Source organism: Chlamydotis macqueenii, chromosome 1 (assembly GCF_036417535.1).
Source record: "Chlamydotis macqueenii isolate bChlMac1 chromosome 1, bChlMac1.mat, whole genome shotgun sequence".
NCBI lineage: Eukaryota > Metazoa > Chordata > Aves > Otidiformes > Otididae > Chlamydotis > Chlamydotis macqueenii.
The window spans coordinates 52458760-52475715 of record NC_141556.1 but is presented as its reverse complement, the minus strand read 5'-3'; the positions used below and the strand labels follow the sequence as shown (position 1 = coordinate 52475715).

Genomic DNA, 16956 nt, shown 5'->3' with positions numbered 1-16956 from the left:
ACCTTATAGTGGCCTTCTAGTACCTAAGGGGGGCTTATAAGAAAGATGAGGAGAAACTCTTTAGCAGGGTCTGTTGTGATAGTACAAAGGGTAAGTGTTTTAAAATAGAGGATATAAGGATTTAAAATAAGGATATAAGACTGGATATAAGGAAAACATTTTTTACAATGAGGATGGTGAGATGCTGGCACAGGTCGCCCAGAGAGGTGGTAGATGCCCCATCCCTTTCAAGGCCAGGTTGGATGAGGCTCTGAGCAACCTGATCTGGTTGGAGATGTCCCTACTCCTTTTGCAGGGGGGTTGGACTAGATGATCTTTAAAGGTCCCTTCCAACCCTAACTATTTTATGATACCTTGCAAAAGATGAGGATGCCCACAGTGGCCATTTACCACCAACTGCACCATGAGAAGGCCAACACCTTTCATTCTCTCAAGACAACTGAAACTGTAAAAAGGACAGGAAAAACAGGACCTGCTCTGCACTTCCCTTAGCTCATGTCCTACCCTTACCTTTTTCTCCTCCCTCCTTTTCCAGCCAAGTCTAACACACAGGGCGGGGAATAATCCTACTTCAAGGTAAGCTGTTCTTCAGACTCCTCCTGGATGCTTGTGACACCACCCAGACTACCTGCAGAAAAGTTGTTCTGCGTGCAGACACATCAGCTGTGAACTCCAGCACAGTGCTACAGGTACTTTGGGCTCTCACGAATACATCGGTGCCATACCGGCACTGATACGGACTACACTTCCATGTCTGTCCCACTGAAATAATGTCACGGCTGGGAATTCAGCCCAGGATCTGCCCTGGGAACAGCACTGCCCAATGTAGGAAGGAGTTGTCTTGTTAAGAGACACAATCAGAAAGAAAAAAAAAAAATAAAAAAGAGAAACTGAAGAGGACAGGAATGAGGCTTTTTCTGTTTCCTTCTCTGTTCCTCTCCCTTGCCATGTTTTGACAAATAAATAAGAACTCACTACAATTTCCCTTCTCTCCAAGGAAATTTTTGTTCAACCCCCCCCCTCGCCACATTTGGGACACAGTTTGCTGTTCCTTGGACCTGAGTGAGGCTTTAAAATGAAAAGCGGGATTGTTTGCTACCTAAGAGCAGAGATTGACACCTGCTTTCACTGCAAACAGAATGACGCACATTTCAGATATAAAAATCTTTTGCCAAATATGTCCAGAAAGGTGCTGATTTTGAAGTGTCATAACAAAAAGTTAGCATTTTCAATACAAAACTGACAGTAGTTTATCATACAGAGAAAACTGTCAACTTGAAATAAGCATTTTATACAACTGGTATTTTAAAGAATTCTTTACTTGACAAAATTGAAGTGTTTCCCTGGAGTAACATTTTCCTGACATTTTTGTGTGCAAAATTAAGCTTTCTACCACAAAAATTTGATCCCAAAACCTTGGCAGACTTAGCCAAGCTCCTCTAGCAGGGAAGAACACAGCCAGGTCTTCCTCAAAAGCCATCTCAAGCTGCAGGAGACTGAAACCAACAGAAGAAAGATGGGTTAAGGGCAGGAAGCTCAACTCTACAAGTTTCCCCACCAACCCCTTAGTCTTTGCCTCAGTTCCTTCTCCCCTTGGATGAGCATGGCAAAGAGCCGAGTTAAGGTTATGAAGAGCCACGTTTGGCTTCACCCTGGGAAGGCCCCATCAGTAAGGCAACAAGAAGCACCATTTGCATTTATTTGCCGGAAGAGGAAGAAGGAAAGTGACTATGTAGAAGCTTTTAAGTAATTTGTGAATGGAAAGAAACAAACCTCACAAGCCTACAGTCCTACACGTTCTCACCTCATTACTCAGTGGTTCCTGTCAGAACCATCATCTACCTAACCTTTCTTCACCAGAGCAGCACATGAGGTGCCTCCCTCCCCACCGTTTCCCCCATGCAGACCCCGAGAGAAACTCCAGCATTCTCCACCCTAGGGAAGGAGGTCTCCACCTGCAAAAGATCCTGGCCTCCCTACAGGGAAGCTGAAGCTCCAAGAGATTTAGCTGTAATGTTTCATGCAACATCAATTCTCAATACATTATCTATCAAATTCCTATTTCTTTTTTAATTTAAGTTATATACATGCAATATCCAACAGAAAGGTGGGCCCTGGAACTGGAAGAAACCATCTGAAGAGGAATGGAGATAGGTCCAAGACCAGCTCATTGCCAATTCTATCCCAGCCAAACATCACAAGCAGTCGCTTTCTGCTCAGTGTTTGAACAAAGAGAGAAAACACCCTCAGTTATGTTGGGGTTTTTTTTAATTTTTATTTTTTTAAATAGGATTTTAAGCTTCAGACTCCACACTAGAAATCTCAGCCTACATGCTTATCTAGAAAGAACTAAACAAGTTTTGGTCACAACTTTTAATTCTTCGGTGAAGCTCAGCATAAACGAAAGGACTGTCAGCACTGACAGAAGAGGTTTCAGACCCTCTTTGAAGATCTGGGCAAGGCTAATACTGGGACCTGTAACGTTCAAATGCTGAAGTCATGAAACTCCAAAGAGAGATTGATTGTGATCTTAAAAAGAACAGCCACCCTCTACCAGTACAAGCTTTCTAGCCTACCCTTTTAAGTGTTGCTGCCTTGGTAGGAAGTATGCTCTCTCCAAGCATCTCTGCAATGGAGAGGTATTCATCAAATTTGTACATCTGAGGACTGAGAGAAAGAAATAGTAGCCTAGCAAGATTTCACAGGAGAAAGCAACTATGACTGTATCCCCCTGAAAGACTCCACCTCATCTGTGTTGCAGGAGATGGGCTCCTGATGACCACCACAGGTCTGGCAGATCACTCTCCCATCGGCTTTAGATTAACAAGGACTTTTCCCTACTGTTTTCCTCCACAGTGACACCAACTCTGTTCAAACGACTTCCACACCTAGTATCACTGCATCCAACCACTCTAAACCAGCACTTTTCATCGGCAAAACAGGTAACAGATCTGTTGCTGCCAGGATCACACAACTCACCTCAAACCTCCACCATGCAGCAGTTCAGACTTCTGCATTCCCACAACTGGCTCTAGCTCCCTGTACTTGTATGGCAAGAACTTCATTTGGCCATTTCCATCTCAGGAGTCTTCATATTGCCACACAAACGTAACAGCGGTAAGCCTAGGGCAAAGGCAAACCCCAGAAAGAAGCAGAGATGAAGATCGTGCTCATATACAGGGCTTTCACACGTAGATCAGAGCACACTGAGGCTACACCATTTCTTACACTGCGACTCAAAGCTATGACACTACTTCATCTTTTCGCTCTTCAGGAGCTTTGTTTACAGTCACACTCAAACAGAAGAGGACCTGAGAGCTGTTTCTCATCAGTGGAACATCCAAAGTAGGGAAAAGGGATGCTAGGATTTGGGCGAAGAGGAAGGAGCACAAGTTCTTACATTTACTACATCCACATTCAGCTCAAACAGATAATAAATCAGTGAAGTGGAAAGCACTTCTATAGCTCGCCGTCTAGCCACACACTGCTGGAAGATGTAAAGCAACAACTACTCAATGCATGGATTCATGTGAAACAGCACTTCACATCATTTGCTCTGTGCATGCTAAAAATTCATGTCACTGGCTGCGGGACTGGAGGAGAGTTCATTCCCCTCAAGAAGTTAAGAGTACCTGCAACCCCTTCAAGCAGGGCTGGTGACAACTCCAGTCCCCTCATCCTTCAAGCACCGTGCCACCTCTCAGTGTTTCTTAACACACCTCAGCTGTGAGCTGTAAGTTTTTATTCCAGCACTACAGCTTTCCCCAGAGGGAATCGGTCCCAAGCAATACAGCACCTGCCACACAGTGGATTTATGTAAGCTGGAGACAAACACCAAACCTAGGCTCCTTCGCAACTTAAGGCAACTTCCACGCACCCTGAGGAGAGAGATGGACAAGAAGCACCCAGGGAAGCCTTCTACAATTTTTTCGAGTGTATTTTTCTAAGCTCCCTTGCAAGGGGGAGAGAGGAAATCAGTGTGTGTTCCTTTCTCCCCTCAGAAGGAAAAAAGGTGTTCAAGCCAGAAATTTCCACAGCAGCATGGCCAGCTCTACCTAACTGTAAAAAAAAAACAACCCAGACGAAAACAGAACAAAGTCACAAAACCACCACCAAAAAAAACCAAACCACAAACCAAACCACTCCTCACAAGAAAAAACTCCACCACACTGCATTTTCCCTAAAATTCAACATCTTGAATGCCTATGCTTAAATGAGCATCTCAGAAAAAAATACGTTTTGGACAGCAGAGCCTATGATGGAGGGGAAGGAAAACAAAAGTTAAGGAGTTCAGGAACTAGAATACAAACTCAGCTTCATGATTGAAAACTCTCACTGAAGTTGGCAATGGTGTTTAAAGTATGGTTAGGGCAGCCCTGTCAAGACACTGCATTTATAAGGGCACATACCTGCTCACACTTGACTTGCAAGTAGGAAATAGAAGTCCTAAAAGGAAGGAAAATAAATTTATGCAACAGCTCTTCACCTTACCTAGAAGGTGACACTGTATCCTTGCTGTAATCCCGAGAATTACATCTAATATATATATATCTAATAAAGATGTTGAAAAGAAAAGAAAAAGCAGCCAGGAAACCTTAGTATCAGTCCAGCACTGCTGATTCCTAAGTTACTACACTTGAAAAGAGAATTATTTGAAAATGCAACACAACTTTTTGTACCAACACATTCACAGCTAACAACTTCCTTCCTTCCCTCCACACATTCATATCAGTTTTGGAGAAGGAGTTTGGTGCATCCTCTTTCTACAATTTCATCTCCACCAGACTCAAACTACCAAATCTGTTGCTAGTCCTGGGTCAGCAGCCTTTCAGTCAAGCACTGTTCTTTGCTTAATACAAGGAAGAGCTGCAAGGGTCCATACAACACACAAAACCACAGACCATGCACGGGGATGATCATCACATGGACAAAGCAGACACGTGGATGCTCTCCTTTCAAACATTCCTGGACAGAATTTCTTGTCACAGGAAGAGTCCGTCAACAACAAAAACCTCAGGAGAAACTAATTGAGCTCCACACAGTTGAACAGAGTGAAATGCCAGGTTGCTTTCTGACTGGCTGGACGTAGGAATCAGGATCAGAGTAGATAAAACTAGGCTGAAATAGGCAGAAGCGGCACCCACACACATCAACCTGAACACTGATATATTGCAGTGTTACAACACCAAGAAGTCTTCCTTGGGGGGGGAAGCACCCTAAAAAGAAAAATCATTCTAGTTGCAAACCTTTTCCTGAAGGCTAAGAGTTTGTCAGTAGGCCAACCACAGCAGCTGTTGTATGGCAGCAGGGAATAAGCGCTGCCCTGAGCAGCCGTAGCTTATTTTGTAGTGGTAGCAGATCACAGGTACAAGTTTCCCTCAGCACATTCTAAACTGCAACAAAGAGACAAATCAAGAACTGAAGAAGGCGGGAGCTTCAGAATTGCTGTGGTACATAGGAAGCTGTTACAGCTGCTTTGGGAGCCTTGCTTATTTTCAGGGTCAGGAAGGGCACCCTTCAAAGAGAAATCTTACAGGTCAAAAAATGTCTGTGTCTAACAACTGGGGAAGAAGGGACAAAAAAAAAAAAAAAAAAAAAAAGTCCATTGCATCTTCACCAGCACCACCAGCAGACTGTTCCCACCGGGTTGCGTTCCCAGTGCCAGGGGCAGGCACTGCCACAGGAGAGGACATACCCAGCCTGCAGTCTCAAGCAGGCAGCACTTCTTCCACCACCAGCAGTTACAGTGGGGGATTGTGCAGCGGCTGCAATAAAAACATTGTTTGCTCTGCGGGGCAGTGCTGGCATCAAAGGGTGTGCACGTTCTTCCAAGCAACTAAGGCACACGATTGACTTGCAGCAGTGATGCCCATCCAGTTCCTTAATACAGCACTGAACAGCAACAGAGGTAAGAAAAGAGCAAAAGCAGGCAATCTCTAAGAAGTGATGTTTTGCAAAGCAGGATAGAGTCACTTTATGCAGATTCAATGCCTGGTTCCCTTGTCCAGAGATGGATTCAGAACTTGCTTCCACTCCCTGGACCATGAAAGGCCAGTCCCCTGGCCCACAGTTCAGTGGTGTGAATTCCTTTCCTTGTCCCTGCCAGCAACAAACATTTACAGGAGGGCAGTCAGCCTGAAATGTACTGCTCACATCAGGTGAGAAATCCTGCACAGGCATCTCTAGGATTTCAGGCTCTCTGCCATCCTCATGAGCTCTGTCAATCCAGCACCTCAGTCACAAGGTTGCTGGTTTTAAGTATCTCTGGCTGGAAGTATAAGAACTTGTTGGAGGCCTTCTCTGTGTTAAGAGCTCTTCATCCCCTGTTGTGCAGTGACAATGTTTTACACCTTTAACCAAGGATGCTGATGGAAACAGGGAGTTGTAATCAGAATTCTCCGCCACACCTTCAGACGCATTATTGCAGGATTATCTGTCCCAAGTGCCATGGCATTTAATTCAGAAAGTATGAACTAGTTTTTCACACTGTAGATTTAAAAGAGTATCATCAATAAAGGTTAGACAGTGTCTAGCTATTGCCATGAGTAAAGACAACAGAATCCCTCTAAATATTTAAAGTGTGTAGGCTTTTTCCACCCTTCAACACAGAAGTCACCATGCAAAACAATATTTCCATGAAATAGTAGCTCCAGTTTAGATGAACAGAAAAAAAAAAAAACCAAAACATGCAATGACATAGTTTTACCAGATGCAGTAATTAAAAATCCAAGTTTAAAAAAAACGAAAAGCAAACATGAATTCATCATCAAGTTTTCTGTTTTATTTAAGATTTTAGTTTTAATTCTGAAGAAAGAGGTACATTTCCTTGGTTTTAGTTTTAGCGTCAGGTTATAACCATGTTTATTTATCTGTTTCTTTTTTCCTGTCTTTTCAATACTGCACAAACGTCCAGAAACTACAGGGTTAAGTAAAAGCTGCAGGCAGAGGAGGTCAGAGGTTGCTCCTGATGGTGATCATGTGGCCCCAATGCAGTGCTATCCCAGAGTGCCCTAATCAGGTGAATCTTTGCTTTTTAAAAAAAAAAAAGAAAGAGAGACTGACAGAGGAGACAGAAAGACTGAAGTAAATATCACTCGTGTTTCAGCTGCTTATATTATGTATACACTAGGTATTAAATCTGTGAATACTTTTAAAACATTAAACTTTAAATCTAAAGCCAAAATGAAAGAAAAATCTTATTCTCCCCTCTTTAAACCACTCTTCAGCAACATGCCAGTTACTCATATAAGTGTTTTGTCTTTCAACACACTTCATGTCAAACTCTGACTGACACAATAAAATCCCATCTCAAAAAAAAAAAAAAAAAAAACACCACCATAGCAATTTCCCTGTGTAGTGCCACACTGAATGCAAAATAAATTCTAGGCCACTGCTTGCCCCACATGTTCAGTAACTTCATTTAAATTAAATACCTTTTTCATGTTTCTGCATTTTATTCTGCATTGCATTTTTTCCCCTACTGCAGACTGACACTTTTCCACTAGGCAGAAATACTCATGTGCAAAAGACGTAAGACAGTAATATTCTCCTTAAGCATTGAGACTGCATTTTGATCTCTCTCTCTTTTTTTTTTCCTTAGAATGGTTAGAAAATATTTCAAACAGTGTATTTCAAACACTGGCTCGGCACAAACTTAATGAAAAGATACGGTCATGACCCTGTGATGGCATTGCATTTGGGGGGGAGGTTTGATCAGGAACTGGATTCTTCAGAAAGAAAGATATGACAGGGAACAGTAGGTGGGCATGGGGAGGAGTCAGGGTGGGACACTTCCTGCATTTCTAACGTTTTGGGTTTTATTTTTCTTTTTTTCTTTTTCCTTCTTTCCTAGTGACGATCCAGCGCTGAGCTCTGTAGTAGATCTGTGGGGGTTTTACTGGGGGGTCTGAAGGCTGTCTGAAAGCCTGGAGGTGGGGAATGGAAGCTGGTGGGGTTTGAAGGAGGAGAGTAGGGATTCCAACTGGCTCTGTGCAGAGGGATCTGTGTGCCGAAGGGGTTACTGTGGTGCGTCTGTGATGGTGCTGCACTGGGGCCATCCACCTCTGTGAGGGCCTGAAGAGATTTTAGCCAATGTGGAGGATTGTCATCTTGAAGAGTGTCTAAACTGTTTCCTGTGGAGGCTGGGATACCTATGAAGAAAAGAAAAAAAACAGGGATACAGGCAAGTCAGAGCAGAAGCAATAAGCTGAGCACGAAGGAGGTCAATTTAACCTAACAAAAAGCAACAGTGAGAAAACATGATTAGTTTGTACAGAGAATGCATTTCACATTACATATAATTACCCTGCCCGCAAAACATTTAACATTGCATCCAGATAGAAGAGTTCCCCCTCAGATCACTTCTTCATAAAACACACATTTTTCTATCAAACATCCTGTGCAAGGACTGCATCCCTGTTGATGTGACCTTACCAAACCAAACTACCAGTACACTGCATGCTTCACCTCCTACTCTGCCTACCTGAATCATGCTTCAGCCTCTCTAACAGGGAAACACAACCAGACAGCCTTATAAAAGAGAGCTTTATAAACAAGTGGAGTACGTCCCTTTTTAAATAACAAAGTCCAGTGAATGTCTTCAGTGTCTCAGGATCAGTGGTGCACATACTGGACGTGCCATCCAGCAGAAGGGACACCTACATTGACCCTACAGATAAGCGCTGATCCACCTGACTGCCTGCAAAGGTCCCGGGCATGCATTGCAAAGGCCTAAGTGACACTTTATTATACCTAGCAATTCCACAAAAATTCCTGGACCCTTGAGGTTTTGTGGATGGAAGCTGGAAGAGACCACCGCATACCGACTTTTTTTTTTTTTTTTCCAGATGTAAACCAGTTTGTGCCAAATACCCATTTGATGGTTTGCCAGCAGAGCTGAAGGAGTGAGAAACGGTTACCTGTGATGATTGCGGGGTCCATCCAGCTGCCAGGGCTGTCCCAATTCAGGCTGTCGGTGGTGGCAGTGTTGGACGTTGGTACACTGTGGTTGGCGTTGGAGGGGGAAGAAGCATTGGGCAGTCCACCAAAGTTGATGTTAATGTTCGGTAGAAGTGCCCTTAGCCCGTCCTGCCATTCCTTCATATTTAAACTCTCTACAGAACTGCTGTTGTCTGGGAGATTTACCAACAAAAAAAAATGAAAGATAAAAAAATAAAAAGCTGAAGTTAGAAACAGATGTCCTTCTTTGGTGGGCTGTGGGATTTTGTTTTTACTTTTTAATCTAAGCATTTAATATTTTCCCTGTCCAAAAACTAGGGCCAATGCTTATATGATTGCTGAATTACTCAGAGGGGCTGGCAGGTTTTAAAGCAAGTGTAAGGGAGTGGGAGAAAGATTTAACTCCTCCTCTCATTAATATTTCTCCATTTGTTTTCAGTTCGGAGACTCAAATAATCAAGGGCACAGTGGCTCTCCTTCTTTACTAGAGGAAAACCTACCAGATCCTTTATGAGAATACCTCTGTTGCAAGCTAGATAACCCAGTTTGGCTGCTTCATTAACAGGCAGCAGGCTCGAAAGGGTTGTCTTCTTTGAAGTATATTAAAATGAAGAAAGGCTAGGTAGGGCTTTGCAATAGAAACCGAACACGACGAACCAGGGAAGCAGAGGAATATCACAGAAGTGGGTTGGTTTGTTGTTTTTTTTTGTTTTGTTTTGTTATAGCTCACTCATTCACCGCCCTACGGATGTTATTCCGAAGGAAGTGGTAATTAGGTTCTCATGAAGTTGGAGGGAGTGCAATTTCCCCTTGCAGTTGAACAACAGTAGTGAAAATTCTTTAGAGACCTTTCAGAATAATTCCCGACACAGCAACATCCTCAAAACGTTGGTTAGAGGTAAACCAGCTGGACACCAAAACAGCCAAGTCTCAACTATTTGCCTAAGTGTTTCAGGGCATGTATTGAAAAAGGACAAGAGGATAATGTGGCTATTAGCACTACAGCAAATTATCCCTGAACACAAACTTTAGTTAAACCATGCTATCTAGAATAGGATTCTCAGGTTCTACAATCCATCTCCTGCTTTAGGTATCTCAAAGCAAAACAAACCAGACATGAGCATCCTAGTATTTATCTGCCAATACAGAAAGTCATACTTAACTTGTGGTCAAATATATTTGAAAAGAAAGTGTTGGAAAGTACAATGGCAGTATGCTCTTTTTGACAAACTTAGAATACAACTTTTTTTTTCTTTTAAGCCATCTCTGCCTCTCCTAATTGAGGAAAGGACCATGGTGTCAATCAGAAGTGTTACAGTGAGATATTTGCATAATACTGCTACTTCATCAACAATGAAAAATATTTAAGTCTTCACAGAAAATTAGAGGATATCACTAACTTACAACTCAATGTTGTAGAGTGAAGAAAGCAGTCTCACTTGCTTTCAAAACCTTCCTTGCCAATTTTTGTAAAGCTGAATGCTCAGAAAGAACTTATGTCTCGAGCAATTACCTTTCTGTAACTAGAGGGCAAAAAAAAGTAAGTTCTTGAAATCTTGTGTTTTCTTGCAGAACCTTCCTTCCCCAGGCCAGAAGATTTTTTATTTTTTTTTTAAGAATAAACTTTATATAAGATTCTGCTTCTGTATAGAATTACAACAAGCAACTTCAGTCACAAATCACAGCAATTCATACCACAGTCTATGCCACCAACTGAACTTCAAAACAAATTACTATGCAAATCTGTTCGCTATATCCACTTTGCCTATGATGACTGCTGGAGCAATGCACTCATTTCTAAGCCTATGCATGCCTAAAGCAGCTGTTCTAGCACAAGCATCGATCTGTATGCATAGATGTCCTCACGCAGCAGGACAGCAGCTGACACCTAGAACATCTGTGGCCAGACAAACTAATGCTGTGCATGGAACCTGGACAGGGATAACAGCACAGATGCAAAGAGTGTACTATGAAAATCATCCTCTGTGACTGGGCAAGTTTGCATATTACATTTGACCACAGACTCTGGAAGGTTTACAGTCTACCGCTGTTATCCTCACTCACTGGCTAAGGCTGGGGAATCAGTGTTCCTCAGAGGTTACAGCATGTGGTACCTCCACAGGGAAGACAGAAAACTCCTAAGCATTTCCATAAACAAAGAAAAGACAGGTCAAAAAATCAGGTAGTGGAAGTAAACCCAAGAGTCTACCTGTTGCTACAAGCATCATGTTAAATCTAAAGATAAAATTTTAAAGTGCTACATGAGGAAAAAAAAAATAGCAGTACCAGAACTGCAGCTCTGCATCAAGCAAGTAACCTACGACCAGCTTTCTAGTAACACCTTAGCACACAGATCCAGACTTAAGTGTGACGGTATCCACATACTGGGTGCAGCAACATGCTCTGTGGGGTCTGGTGTACATGTCACTTTTGGTGAAAAAAGGCAGGCTTATTAGTGATTTGTTCTATGTTTGTTTAGCATCAAGCTGTAGTACATACAACTGGCTTCACTTCTACTTCAATTTCTCCTACCGTAAATCAAATCTACCTCCTGTTCTCTCCAGAGCTTCCATTTTTTTCTTCACAATACTAATACACACTATAAACAGTTTTAAAGAGTTTGGTGCAATATATTTTTCATTCAAATATATGATTCTTGAGTTAAAAAAAAAAAAAAATCAAAATTTTTAGAAGTATTAGTCAGAAATATCCGTGATGGACATTTGCTCACAACCCTCTTGAACCTATGAGCCTATTTGAGAAAAGTTCTGAATTAGTTTTTCAGAACAAAAGTAGTCAGTTCACCATCACAGAAATAACTGCGCAAGAGATTCTGCATTGTATACCATTAGTTTCCACTTTATTTTCTCATCGCTGCTTCCAGCAGTTTGTACAAAGAAACGCAGCTCAGTTTTATTACTCGCTTCTACTCCAAAGCAAAAAGCACACACAAGATGCTTACTAGGACCACACATGAGTGAACATGCACATCACAGTACCTGTCAGCTGGGGATCTCCCAGCTCATGATGATCTTCATCAATGGACATTACTAACCCCCAACATGTCCTCAAAGCTCATGTGCAAGAAAATAAACATGTAGTAAACTACAACCATGCAACATATCATTGAGGAAGTCTAATGAATATAAAGGCAGCAGAATGTCATACTTCTAAGGAATGGGATAGGAAAATAAATGTAGTAACGCATTAAGCCATCTTGGGCTAAGAAAACATACATATTGTTGCCATTTTTTTTTTTAAAAAAAGACATAATACATACATAGGAGTCCAGAAAGATTGCAAGCAGTTGACACACAAGATTTCATTGAACAGAAAAGGCTGGCACTGTTCAGTGAGGAGACATTAATTTGTGAGGCAGTCACAGTGCACCCTCTCTAACACAGAGCAAAAGAAAATAAGAAGGAACTGAGGAAGACTGTTCTTTATCTCAACTGTCAGTACAAAATCCACTTAGACTCACAGAAGTCAAGAGATGAAAGGCCTAAAAGGAATCAGTATCTATAAAAACTTGTATTATTTGGTAGCAATAAGGAAGTTTATTAAAATCTTGTGCTCCTGGGTATAAAAACTGACAAAACAGAGAATTCCAGAAGATTTATTGTCTTTCCCAGACAGTCAGGTTTGTGGGGCTGAAAGGCAAGCTATGACAAAAACATTGCTCTCTGACACGAAAGAAAAAGCAAGCAACACATTACTCAGGTGTGTGTAACAGGGTTTTCCAGATTGGCTAATAAATATACAGAGAAAAAAAAAAACAAACCAAAACAACCACCCAAACATGACCAAAGTTTCACAGCTTTGTCAGACTCCTAGTCTCTAAGGAAAAATGCTGCAAATAAATTATTTGTGTAATATGAGATCTGATAATGAATTAAAATGCACTAAGGTATGAAAGTAGATGGGATAAATAGAGAATGCAATGCTCTACAACACTCCCTGCGCTGCCCTCCAAGTCCTCAGTTACCAGCTATGGTAAGTATAACTCTCAGAAGAGAGTTATACCCAAGTACATGAGCAATCTCCATGAACCATACACCAATACCCAAACCAAAGAGTCAAATTAGTTGTCTTTACTGGAGTCTGACAAGTTTTAAACAAGAGTCTAAGTGAAAATGCAAGTCCACCCCTGAGGGAGGAGTTACTTCCACCACCTGAAGAAAGTAAGTATCTTCACAAGAAATTACTATTCATCCCTCGGCTAGTTTGTCCTTTTTGTTAATTAAGTTTATGCTTAACTATGAAGCTAGTACTGTAGTTAGAAGTGAGAAAAAGTTACTTCTCAGTTAATACAGGTCTATTAAAAAAGGCATTTGCCTGTTATCTTTCCCTATTCTAAACTTAGAAGGGAGTAATTTTTTGACTAGCTAGACTTCTCAGTTGGGCAACATAACCTAGGGGCATGAGAACCACTACACCACTGTTTCCCCTCACTTAGGAAGTGGAAACAACTTAGAAGAAAACAAGTTAAAACCCAGTTGACTTCAATGAAAAGATTTTACACACCAAGATAAATTGGAGATTCCTCCCCGAAAGCCCCAGATTTGTCTCTGAGAGGAGAGAATAACCTGGTGAAACTTCACTGAAAGCACCACTATTCACATGAAAAATAGGCTGAAATACACATCCTGAACTCCAGTCTTCCCTTGATGTGCGTTTCATAGTCCCATCTGGTCTAGTGGCAACTTGCATTTACAGAATTGAACAGATCTGAACGTCTTCATCTGTCTGAGGTAGCATGCCAACATGAAATTAAAAGCACTTGTACATAAAATTTTCAAAGTCAACAACTGTCTTAAAGTGAGTAAAGGGAAGGAAAAAAAAAAGCTTCATCACAAGCTTAGCCTGTTCACCCAACTTAATTAAAAAAATATTTCACGTTAGCTTAGAATAAAATATTATTGAGAAACCTGAACATTCACCTGTATAAAAATTGGTCATTTAATTAATTTCTAAGTAAAATCACTGCCCCATCATGGCATCCTACCAGTCTGGTAGTGTTACTTCAATATCCTCCCCACCTGCAATGCCTTAACATAATTTCTTCAAAGCAGGTAAAGCAGTGTGTATTTGGGGGAGAGATGGCAAAGAGGATGATGGCCAAGCCAGGAAACACTGTTCTGTTGTACATAATCAACACTTCAGAAGGTGTCTGCACAAGCATCAGCTGTGTTGACACAGGCTGTTTGTTCTGTGAGTTAATAAATTCTGACAGATGACACCACAATGTAGACCCAAAGGTGTTTCAGACTTGTATGCACATCTGAGATGTTGATGCATCTGATCTTTTTACATTGAGGGTAATGGGACAGCATGTCTTACAGTTTACTTGGTGCGAGACAAGCCCACTAAAATGAGTGTCCTACACAGATTACATCACTTCAAATTATTGCCCCAATTCTGATATAAGTCAAATTCAAATAAAAATTCACACAGTACATGCTTAAATAAATACAACTAATAGTAAAGATCACAAGACCATCACGTTAAGTGTAAAGCAAGTGTATTCCCTAGCTTGGAATATAATTTAGGCAGAGCGGGATTTTGCACTAATTGTGTAAACCCATTAAATACTTTTATGCCAAGAGTCCTAAATATTCTAATCCTGCTGAAAAGCAAGAAAAGCAATCCTGCAAGTCTAGGTTGCAATTATTTATTTCTTTTTTAAGAACCCATCAGTATGCCATGTGCATGACCAAGGCACACAGCAGTGCTACAGAAAAGCTTCAAATAAGAACAGAAATTCAGAGAAAAACCATCATGAGAGAAAAATAAACTTATTCACAATGTCATGTACCTGACTGCAGAGAAGTGAAGAGACCATCAAGGTGTATTCAGTAATAGAATGGCTATTGCAATGACCTGCTTATAAGAAGGCCCTTGTGAAATCTTCAAGGACACTGTACACTAACAGTTGGTTTTGTACCTGTGTCACTTTAATATAAATAATAAGCTTGTTTTTCAAGTCAAGAGTAAAGATCCCATTTAAACTGTTATGGTCTGAAGGATTTAACTTTCAGACTTCATTGATTCTGTGTATCTTTGATTTCTAGGAATCCCTCAATGCTTAAACTAAACAATGAAGCTTCATCCATTCACGGAGGCCTGAGAACACCACTGGCAGATTAAAGACAACTGAATCTGTCCACCTTTAAACAGCAGCACTGCCCATCAGGAATACAAGTGGCCACTTCATATTAGGGAGGTATCAAATCACAGGACCACTAGAACATAAAGTTGTTTGAAGGGAACATTTAAAAGCCCCCACTGACATTTTCTACACATGGGAAGCAACCTGGCAATCCATGAAAACAACTTTGTCATTCCGCAGTGTGGATTTCAAACGGAAGTCTGATGGTCATGAGCTCTAATAGCTGGAGCAACAAAAGAATTGTACATACTTACACACACAAAGTTGGCTTTGGTGGTCAAGACACATCAGCCTGCCCTCAGCTTTAAAATAATACAAGTATGGCAGCTTTTATCTTGATTACACATAGATTTCCATGGTTATATTAATTCCACACACACCCAATTTAAAAGATAGCCACTTAAATAAAAAAGCACTATTTTTCAATTTATAATAAACTAAGTGCAGCTTAACATGCTAGTAAGCCAAACTATCACATAGAGAAGGAATATATTGAATTATGAAGTATACACTTCACATAGGAAAGTTAGTTTTTCTAAATAATTTTCTTTTTTCATGAAGATCTGGTAGTACAACTTTTAAGCTTTCTGTGACTAAAGTGTTAAGAGTCAGAAAATTTATTTTCAATGGAAATCCCTTCTACAACATCAGTGAGAGGACAGCTCATCCTGGATATTCAATAGGAAGATCCATATTTGCTTGTACGTACAGTGTCAGAATTTTACCAGGTTGAGAGAGGCAATTTTACATTAAGTATTCTGGAGAGTTCTTGTGATCGACTCACACTTATCATGGCTCAAGAGACCAAATCTAATATATAATTACAGCAGCCAACCATCCAATTTTAAGCTACAAGTGCATTTCAAATCAAAGTTCTAACTTGCTTTGAAAAACCTGCTTGATTTCACGTCAGTTGTTTCCACAGTATCTCACCATTTTTCATTACTGATTTTCTAATTGTTTTTTGCTAAAAATGCATAGTGGTCAACTGCAGAACTTCAATCAAGTTGGGACCTTGTATATCCTGCATACAAAAAAGACAATATATTCTGTAATGCTTCCACCTTAGTCAATAAATAACCTCTTTTTTTTTGTGTGTGTGAGCTAACAAGACACTTTCATCCAAAAAAAGAATTCCAGAAGAAAACAGCCAGTTCTTGCCACTGATAATCTTAAATGTTAATTTAAACCTAAACTGAGCAAAGACTTAAGATACTGAAATCAAGGAAATAGGTAAAAATAAACTTCGTTTTCTCAGATGAATGGAATTGCACGTCTTTCTGAGCCTTTTAATTAAACTGCTCTGAATATACAGTTCGGGTTCCTAAGTATATCTAGCTGCTTACTCATCAGGGTTCAATCTCACCAGGTCACCCTATTTGTCAATTAAAAAAAACACCTTTGACCTCAAATGAAAATCCTCTGTCTACAGGCATACTTGTGGATACATGCAGAGATATATGCATAAATAAAAGCAAAATATATGTAATTTGCAGCCTAGTTATTGTGTTTGCCATTGTGCAAAGAAAAATCAGATCTTCAAAGCCATATCAATAATTAGCAAAAGCCTATATCTAGTTATGAAGGTTCTGGATTCCAGGAGTAACCAATCAATCCTTTGACCAAGGTTGTAAGGCCAGCATTAGCACACTAAAAGCATATTCTGAGAAATGATGAACTCCTTTTTAACTTTTCCACATCTATAACAAACAATTAAGGCTGATGTGTATTTGTAGATACTTCAATCATTCTGTGGGAAGATTAGATAAACTGCTGAGAAGAAAAACAAACCTTCCATGACATGAAATTCATTCTGATTACTAAATGCT

The 16956-nt window shown here is 40.6% G+C and overlaps 1 protein-coding gene across 9 annotated transcripts in view; it reads right to left on the bottom strand.

The window, feature by feature from the left end:
- Window positions 1-6759: 6759 nt before the first annotated feature.
- The window catches only part of CNOT4 (CCR4-NOT transcription complex subunit 4), an 82572-nt gene continuing 72375 nt past the window's right edge, over window positions 6760-16956 (bottom strand). For 6 of the 9 annotated variants that reach the window (XM_086751000.1, XM_086751006.1, XM_086750985.1 and 3 more), the window contains 2 exons: window positions 8919-9131; window positions 6760-8150 (listed from right to left, as the gene is read on the bottom strand). In XM_086751000.1, the coding sequence (XP_086607126.1) occupies window positions 7849-8150; window positions 8919-9131 (515 nt within the window). In that variant the 3' untranslated portion in view covers window positions 6760-7848. The remainder of the gene's footprint in view (window positions 8151-8918; window positions 9132-16956) is intronic. The other 3 variants (XM_086751027.1, XM_086751035.1, XM_086751041.1) reach the window with 1 other exon arrangement.